At 34.3% G+C, this 8,427-nt stretch overlaps 2 protein-coding genes across 3 annotated transcripts; one reads left to right on the top strand and one right to left on the bottom strand.

The window, feature by feature from the left end:
* Positions 1-296: 296 nt before the first annotated feature.
* On the top strand, positions 297-4,409 carry CLPR1 (CLP protease proteolytic subunit 1). Its single transcript, XM_028081317.2, has 9 exons — positions 297-588; positions 1,404-1,516; positions 1,684-1,884; positions 1,990-2,094; positions 2,189-2,251; positions 2,384-2,495; positions 3,628-3,689; positions 3,771-3,959; positions 4,038-4,409. The coding sequence occupies exons 1-9, from the start codon at positions 405-407 to the stop codon at positions 4,119-4,121; spliced, it is 1,113 nt and encodes a 370-aa protein (XP_027937118.1). The 5' UTR covers positions 297-404; the 3' UTR covers positions 4,122-4,409.
* Positions 4,410-4,539: 130 nt separating this feature from the next.
* Positions 4,540-7,729, bottom strand: BUB3.1 (Transducin/WD40 repeat-like superfamily protein). 2 transcript variants are annotated; one of them, XM_028081320.2, is made up of 10 exons: positions 7,605-7,729; positions 7,407-7,528; positions 7,166-7,296; positions 6,494-6,576; positions 6,107-6,373; positions 5,902-5,977; positions 5,658-5,738; positions 5,088-5,166; positions 4,903-5,003; positions 4,540-4,829 (listed from the first exon to the last, which is right to left on the bottom strand). In XM_028081320.2, exons 2-10 carry the CDS (start codon positions 7,524-7,526, stop codon positions 4,742-4,744), a joined length of 1,026 nt encoding a protein of 341 aa, XP_027937121.1. In that variant the 5' UTR covers positions 7,527-7,528; positions 7,605-7,729; the 3' UTR covers positions 4,540-4,741. The 2 variants fall into 2 exon arrangements, with proteins under 2 accessions (XP_027937121.1, XP_027937119.1); XM_028081318.2 differs by lacking the exon at positions 7,605-7,729 and having other exon boundaries at positions 7,407-7,598.
* Positions 7,730-8,427: the final 698 nt, after the last annotated feature.

Below are 8,427 nucleotides of genomic sequence, written 5' to 3'. Positions count from 1 at the left end.
GAAAACAGTTAAATATAGAAGAATATTACTTTGAGGTTATTTTTTGTTATTATAATTGTAGAAATAAATATAAATAATTTTATAATTTAACCGTAAATAATTTTTTTTTATAAATATTTTTAATTATCATAAATAATTATTTTAATTTAAGCAATAGTTAAATTTAAAAAAAGAACAGTTAAATTAAAAACAAAGTATAACAAGAAAATATAGAGGTGTTAAGATTATGAAAAAACTTAGAATAGTGTTTATATTATAACCCGACCCGTTTACCACAAGGAGTGGATAGTGCCTTCTAGCCCACCTATCTTTCTCGCTGTTGGAACCAAAACCACATCCCTGGTGTCATACCCTTCACCCGTTCATATCAAATTTTGAAACTTTGTTTCCAATTGCGTGTACCCATGTCCTCTTCTCTCTCACCGCCACTTTCTGCGTCCTTCATCCATGATTCTTCCTTCCTCCATGGAACAAAGCTTTTTCCCCTTTCTCGAAGAGTGCCACCACGTGGTTTCAGCTCTTTCTCTGCTAAGTGCTCCCTTGACAACATCCCCAAACAGTTCAGACAGGAAAATCTCATAGATGGATGTTAGTTTTTTATACCTTTCGTTGTTCCTTCTCTTTTCTGTTTGATGATAATTTTCTCTGTTCGATTTAGATTAGGCCAAAGAAAAAAAAACGTGCTTGAATATGTTTTATAGGAAAAGTTAGAGCACAAAAATTGAAGAAGTTGGAATTTTTAATCTGGTTATGATCTAGTTTAGTGTTTTTTAGGAAAAGTTAGAACTCTACTGTCGAGTGAGTATGTGCGATTGATTATTTACCCCTTTAGAAAGGTTTAAATACTTAGATTGAATCTCACCTTACCTTCCTATTTTTTGGTCCAAACTCGTCAAGTTTCAGGGGCATGAACCACAGTTCCTTAAATTTTGAGAAAAAAATGTAGGTAATATTTATTTCCCCCCTAAATACCAGATGCATATAGATGTGTCTTTTGAAATTTATTTGTAGAACAGATAGTGAATTATGTGCATAACTTGTAGGATAATAAAATAAAGAGACACTATGAATTCTGGTAGTATAAACTAGGAGAAACAACATTGGGCAAGACCATGTGAAGTTTTGGTTGGCTAAGAAACTAACAACATGCGTCTCCCTTTTCAGTTTTGACTGATTTTCACACTCTTGGTGTTTCAAAGTGTTCTAGTCAAACAGAGGGGTAAAGTTTGTTTATAAACCATAAAGCTTAAAACTCTTGCTCTTAGATTAATTTGCATGAAATTTTCTGGATGTTGAGTACAATTTTCCAGAATAAGAGATCTTTTAAAATTTATTCAAGTTTAGTTGAAAGGTTTAAAAATTGGGTGCCCAACCTTTAGTTTTATTTTCTTTATCATATGCAGTGACGCACAACTACAAGAACGTTCCTCAATATCTATATGGCCTTTCACCTTCACAAATGGACATGTTCATGACAGAAGATGTTATCCGCCGGCAAAGTGAAAGAGTCACAGAGGTTCTCACCATATATATATATATTCTTCATCCTGTCTAACTGTCTGTGATGTTATAATAGCAAATATGCTAAACTGTAACCTAATTGTTGATTTTCCAAAGCACCCAGCTTTTATCATGGCTTATTTGACTGTTCAAAAGTGTTCTTAATTTTAATCATTGTGACAGGAAAGCATCTCATCTGCCAAGAATTATATAGATAATGGTGGAACATGGAGTCTATCTGGCATGGGAAAAAATGATGCTTCAAGATACAGCATGAGTACTAGAATGTATCAAGGAGGTTGGGGAAGTGAAAGGCCACAAACTGCTCCACCAGATCTACCTTCTTTGCTTTTAGATGCTCGAATATGCTATCTGGGTATGCCGGTAAGCCTCACCTGAAAGCTACCTTTCGTATATAGATAAATACCTGATATCTTTCATCCTCATCTTTTTTTACGTTCCTCTGTAAGTCTTTATAATTTTGTACAGATCGTTCCAGCTGTGACGGAACTTATTGTTGCTCAATTCATGTGGTTGGATTATGATAACTCAACCAAACCTATTTACTTTTATATTAATTCATCTGGAACTCAGGTAAGTGTTATGACCATTTTCTAACATTTTCCCTTGTGGTGTATGAGGTGCTGGTTTATATAATTGCTTTTTCTTTCCAATTTTTCCTGTTCAGAATGAGAAGCATGAGACAGTGGGGTCAGAAACTGATGCATATTCCATAGCTGATATGATGTCTGTAAGTTTTATCATGAATCATGTGCCAATCCTAGTACTCCTACCCCACCAAGACTGAGACATGATTTTTCTCTTTGAACTTCTCTTTTGTAACTCTTGCTTTTTAATTAATCTTATTTCTTTTTGCTTGAAGTATGTCAAAGCAGATGTGTACACTGTGAATTGTGGTATGGCATTTGGTCAGGCAGCAATGCTTCTGTCGCTTGGAACAAAGGGTTATCGTGCGGTACAACCAAACTCATCTAGTACGAATCACATCTTCGCAAACTTTTAAAAAAAATTGCTTTCACTTATGTGTTTTTGTTGGAACTTCTGACACAACTATAGTATCCGATTCATCAATATATTTGAAGAATAGACAATGGCTTACTGATTTATAGTTTTCCTATTATCTTTTTTGTCACATATATTACACTTTTTGATCAAATGTGTGCTTGTTAAGTATTTTCCGGAATATCAGTTTATCGAATTCTAGTTCTTAGTATCCTTAGGACATGGATTGTAGAGTTACGATCTGTGTGAACTGAAAGCTCAGTACTCTGCATTGAAACTGTTGGGTTGCCATTTGCGATTAAAAGAGACCCTAATTTTCAAGGGGCTAATGAGAGAATTTCGATCTTTATGTAATGCTACAATACTTTGTGGACAAACGTGGCCTACATGTTCATGGAATGAAAGGCTGCAGCCACAGCAGATCGACTTATTAGTCATGTTTCTTTGCCATTGGTGTGTGGGCTTTGTATTATTTATTCCTCAAGCACAAGCACAACAAGAAAACTTTTAAATAATGACAAATTTTAGTGACTAAAAACATGTTTAAAGACCAATTTTATAATTAGAAACCAATTTCTTTGGTAGCCAATTAATGTTAGTAACCAATCTAGAAACCAATTTATAATAGAAATTATTTTAGTTACCAATTTAGAGACCAATTATAATTTTTAGAAACTATTTCAGTTACCAAGAATTTTTAGTTTATAGATTAGTATCTAAATTGGTCATTATAATGACTAATTATTTTTCATCACTAAAATTGGTCATTATTCAATGATTTTCTTGTAGTGAAGTATAACCTATTTTCCTTTATATTTTGGCACACATAGCACCACTATGGTATCGATTCTTGTGACACATACATTAGTTCAGGAAAACATAGAAATATATCTTGATTGGATTTTCATAGAAAATGACCTTCAACGCTGAATTGCAGATGGCATATTTTTTTCTGTCCCGAAATTTGTGAATAGATAGGGATATTTTTCCTTGTCAGTTGGTAGTTTTGATCATTGACAAGGTAGAAAGATAGCTGTTCGTATGCTCTGAATAAACTATGTATTTAGCATTGCCTTACCGAGGATTAACTGTTTGCTATTGCAGCAAAATTGTATCTCCCAAAAGTCAATAGATCAAGTGGTGCTGTTATAGACATGTGGATCAAGGTACTGTCTACCTGTTTGTATATTCTCTCCATCATTTTAGACACTATATTTATATCAATTATGTTGGCAAAACACATACAGGCAAAAGAGCTTGAGGCAAATTCGGACTATTACATTGATCTGTTGGTAAAAGGGACAGGGAAATCCAAGGAAGAAATCACTAAAGATGTCCAGAGGCCTAAGTATCTTCAAGCACAGCAAGCTATAGACTACGGACTTGCTGACAAAATGATTCAGTCAAGTTCCACGGATGCTGCATTTGAGAAGCGGGTAATAATTATTTCTATTTACTATTGATATTCTTTTTAAGCATTTTTATAATATACTTACGATTACTGTCTGGATCAGAACTATGATGAAATACTTGCTCAATCAAGTATGAGGAATCAAGGTGGTGTCGATCCTCAAGCGTCTCCTTCGGGATTCAGGTAATCACACAGCGAAAGGCCACTCACTTAATCAGCTCCGAATCCAATGCCCTTCAATGCTTATGGGTTTAAGTTGACGCCTGGTGTAAAGGTCAAGCAGCTATCTCATAGCAAAAGGCCAAATGGAAACTTCCAATTTGTATCTTGGCTGTTGGGTGACTTTTTCGATACTTAAAATGACATATGCTTAGTTTCAATAACTTAAGAAAATTACCAGGGTTTTTAAAAAATGTAAATATTGAACCATTACCTATGAGATGGATTTGATTAAGACACATCATGTTGCACAGTAGCTGGCATTGCATCCTTGAAATTTTTTGCCTTGATTTTTCTTGTCCTAGATTAACAATTTCGCAGTATGTGTTTTGCAATTATGTGAATGCATGTGACTTGAATTTTGTCATTGACTAAGCAACGTCACATGATCGGGACAAAGCTTTCCAGTGATGATTTGAAAATGAGTGAGGCACCATACTTTACAATATACAATATACCTACTTGCACGAAGTGCACAATTTGAAGAAAATCTAGAAAATCAGAAACTATCAGTTTACTTGTTTTTGGCGTTTACAACAGTAGAAATAATATAAAAAAAAACCCTGTTTCTGAAACGGCCATCAGGAATTACGCTGGAGCATTGGGATAGACTTTGGGCTTCGGCTTCACCTCAATCTCGTTTACACTACGAACGAAGATAGCATCTGATTCGTTGCTGTGAATCCAATGAAAAAAGTTACTTAAACAAGCTCGTATAAGAGAGACAGATAAGTAGATACAGAACATACCTTTTAGGTCCTTCTTCGAATGTGTAACTTGATGCAACAGCCAACAGGCGTCCATCTCTGCTAAACGACAGTGCAGCAATGCTGGTAGGATATTTCATGTACTGGAAGAGAATACGAAAATTTAGAAATTATTACTATGTGAAAATTCTGGTCTCTCAATTACTAAAAAGTAAAAGAATATAAACCTGGTATAGCCTTTTCTTATTGTTTCCGTCCCACACGTTAACATACCCGTCACAACCACCTGTGGCAAACGTTCCATATCTGCACAGATTTTTATCAAGCATTCTCATGGTAAGAAATTCAGTCAACAAGTCAGTAACCCTAACATGAACAATATCTAATTCCAAAGTTCATGTAAAAGTTAATTATTCACTGCACTTCATCTTTGGAGTTTTTTAAGTTTTAGGAATTCGGTAATGGAAGAACTCAAGAAATTATAACCAAGTTAAAGATTGTGGATTTTTATAATACTGTAATATAGAACACTCATCTTCTAACTCCATGCATTTATTTTACCACGCAAACTGTGAAAAAAGATCGACACCCTCTATTTTTGGATGACAATATGTACTTAGATTACCTTCTTAACAATAACTTATATTTATATTTCTCAACTAGATCCTTGATGATGCAAGCTACCGCTATTGACATTGTAAATAGTAGATACACAGTTAAGTAAAAGCAATTTGAAATACTCTTCACAGAGTGTCTTGTTTTAGAAGTATTTCAAATTGTAATTTTAAAACACTTACATGGGGTGGTATGCCATTGCATTTACGGGATAGACAATGTCCCTTCCGGCCTCGGATTTTCTGTGACACTTGAAAGCATATCTGCACAAAGGTAATAAATCATTAACAGCTAGAAGTTGATGGATACATGCTATTTTTCCTATGGACTGAAAGACCATCATATGAATGAAAAAGAAGTTCAAAATATCCATATCACAGTATTATTAAGAAGAGAAAACAGAGAAATAAATATAGAAGTATTTACTTTTTTGCCTGGATAGCTTCTGAGAGGTCGAAGAATTCCATCGATACACGCCCTTCCACTGAACTAAGTGCATATCCTGCATAATGTAGTTGTACAAATATGAAAGGAAATATTGGATAAAAACACGACAGAGGCCTTGTTAATCATTATTTAAAGTTTTGTCATCTTTGAAAATGAACGGTTGAGTTAGTTAGTTAAAGTTCACCTGTTCCATTTGGGTAACAGCGCACACATCTGGTTTGATATTTCAATGAAGATTCTCTTTTCTGTTCAGGTTGAGACATGTTCCTCAAATCATAGATATTAACATGTCTTCCAGCTGTTGCTACAACCAGGCGATTTCCAACCAGAGAGAGAGAGTAAACACGCTCAGGCTGTGGATATGTCCCAACGAGTGTGCGCTCTTGGCCACTCGCACCTCTAGGGTCCCAGCATTTCAGGGTTTTGTCCCAACTACCAGTGATCAATTGCCCTGTGACAGACAAGATAGACATAAACGTGAAATATCCTTTTAAAAATAATTCCCCGGAATTAAGTGACAGAAGAACATAGATGAGATGAGTTTAACATCATAGAGATAGAAAGGAGAGACCTGCAGCATATGAGTACTCAACACAACGAACAGGCGCATCATGCTTTCCTAGGATATCCTCTTTATTAGAGCTGAAGAAAAGCCTGGAGCATAATCATATAACGGGTGAATTACTCTCTTCACGGCTTTGAGATGCATAAATAACAGTTTCTCTTCCCTTAGTTTAAGATTTACAATTCCCTCTCTAAACAGACATGAATTGTGTTACATTTTAGTCCATTAGTCCATTCTAGAATCAGTGGTAGGACGGGAAGAAAAGATGAAAATATGGAAAGTGAATGAAAATAAACAACACATAAAATGAGAATAAAAATATTTTATTTTAGAAAATAAATAAGAAATAGATTAAAAATAACAGCTGAATCTTGCAACTTTTAACTTTTCTTTTCTTTAATTTCTCCTATCTATTCCCCATTTACCCACCAAAGGCAAAATGTAAACTATCCTCAAAGTGGTGACAGACAACTACAAAGAAACCTATATCCGTAGGGCGCCTTTTGTGTTAGAACATATCCTTTTGGAGAAATATTTTTTACAAAATATTTCAAAATTTGGAATTTAGAAGATAAATGATGCCAGCATTATGGAGCTTTAAACGGCTAGGTTAAGTCCAAACAAAAAGAGAACAATCTAAGGCAAGTTTGAAGTTTAAGAGTAGAGTAAGAGTATGACCGTCTAACAGTGTTGTCGGCGGCGACACTGAAACCGGAGGAATCGTCGTGGAAGCAACAATCGAGAACGGGGCCAGCGTGCCTGAACTCTCCTCTCAACACATTGGCGCTCGCATCATACAATCTCACACTCTGAATAGCGCAAACACCAATGAAGGCAATAAAATTGATAGCATACATAGTATAGCACAGGAAGTACGTAATTGATAAGTGAGAAAGAGGAGTATGCATAGCATACATACCTTGTCCCATGAGGAGACCAAGAGATTATCGCTGTGATTTGAAAATCGGAGATTGGTTATTCCGTCCGATGGAGGATTCGACAACTCTAGCCCCGCCGCGGCGGCCACCGCAGAAGCCATGTCTGCAATTTGTTGAAATTTGAAAGTTGAAGGGGTGGAAGTGAAAGTGAATTAAAGAAAGAAAAAAAAAAGAGTGACCCTTTATTCAAATTTCAAATCTTAGGAGCCACGCATTCATCTTCACGTCATGTGTTCCAATGGGGTTTACTAAATGTAACTTGATAATAAATCATGATAGGTAGAAACATATAATCAAATCTAATTCCCTCTTGTAATAAATTAGTTAATTAGGTAATCCTAAACATTAAGATTAAGAAAAACATTTATGCGTCTTGTTTAATTGCAGATTATTTTAAAATTTTGATTTAATATGATATAAAAAATGAAAATGGAAAATGGAAAATATAAATTAAGAGATGAGCGATCGAGCAATAATTTAACTTTATATATACACAAATTTTCATACTACAAGAAATCGTAACTTTTGAAGCATTATTGAAAATAATATACGTGTCAAGTTTTGGTTAGTGTGTGTGCTTAATAAATTTAAAAATAAAATAAAAAATTAAAGGGAGAATCCTTATTCTTTATTACCAATTTTAAATTAGATTAAATAAATATTAAAATTATGAAACTGTTATAAATTAATGGTCGTCCATTGATTTGATACAATTATTCATATAATCATATAATTGATATGATTGACATTCATATGATTCATTATTCTTTTTGTAATATTTAATATTAACTATTTGATTTATATCCTTCCTGGATTACCATATTGTATCTATAATTAGGACTCGTCCTATCAATAATAATAGGGTTAAATATGTTTTTGGTCCCTCAAGTTTCAGCGAAATTTGGAATTAGTCCCTCATCAAAACTTTTGACCAATTCAGTCCTTCATCTTTCAAAATGCGTGAATTTAGTCCTTTTAACCAAATTTTGTTAAGTTTATCTG

This window comes from Vigna unguiculata, chromosome 7, assembly GCF_037176805.1.
Source record: "Vigna unguiculata cultivar grain cowpea cultivar isolate G323 ecotype 2 chromosome 7, ASM3717680v1, whole genome shotgun sequence".
NCBI classification, from domain to species: domain Eukaryota; kingdom Viridiplantae; phylum Streptophyta; class Magnoliopsida; order Fabales; family Fabaceae; genus Vigna; species Vigna unguiculata.
This window is presented reverse-complemented; position numbering and strand designations above follow the sequence as displayed.

Bases quoted from the DNA above. Each gene is read 5' to 3' on its own strand.
- CLPR1 (XM_028081317.2), top strand. From the start codon at position 405: ATGTCCTCTTCTCTCTCACCGCCACTTTCTGCGTCCTTCATCCATGAT. The intron at 1,517-1,683 runs GTTCTCACCATA...TCATTGTGACAG, and splicing joins AAAGTGAAAGAGTCACAGAG to GAAAGCATCTCATCTGCCAA. The intron at 2,095-2,188 runs GTAAGTGTTATG...TTTCCTGTTCAG, and splicing joins TTAATTCATCTGGAACTCAG to AATGAGAAGCATGAGACAGT.
- BUB3.1 (XM_028081320.2), bottom strand. From the start codon at position 7,526: ATGGCTTCTGCGGTGGCCGCCGCGGCGGGGCTAGAGTTGTCGAATCCT. The intron at 6,374-6,493 runs GTCTCTCCTTTC...TGTCTGTCACAG, and splicing joins TGAGTACTCATATGCTGCAG to GGCAATTGATCACTGGTAGT. The intron at 4,830-4,902 runs GTATGTTCTGTA...TTGGATTCACAG, and splicing joins TTCGAAGAAGGACCTAAAAG to CAACGAATCAGATGCTATCT.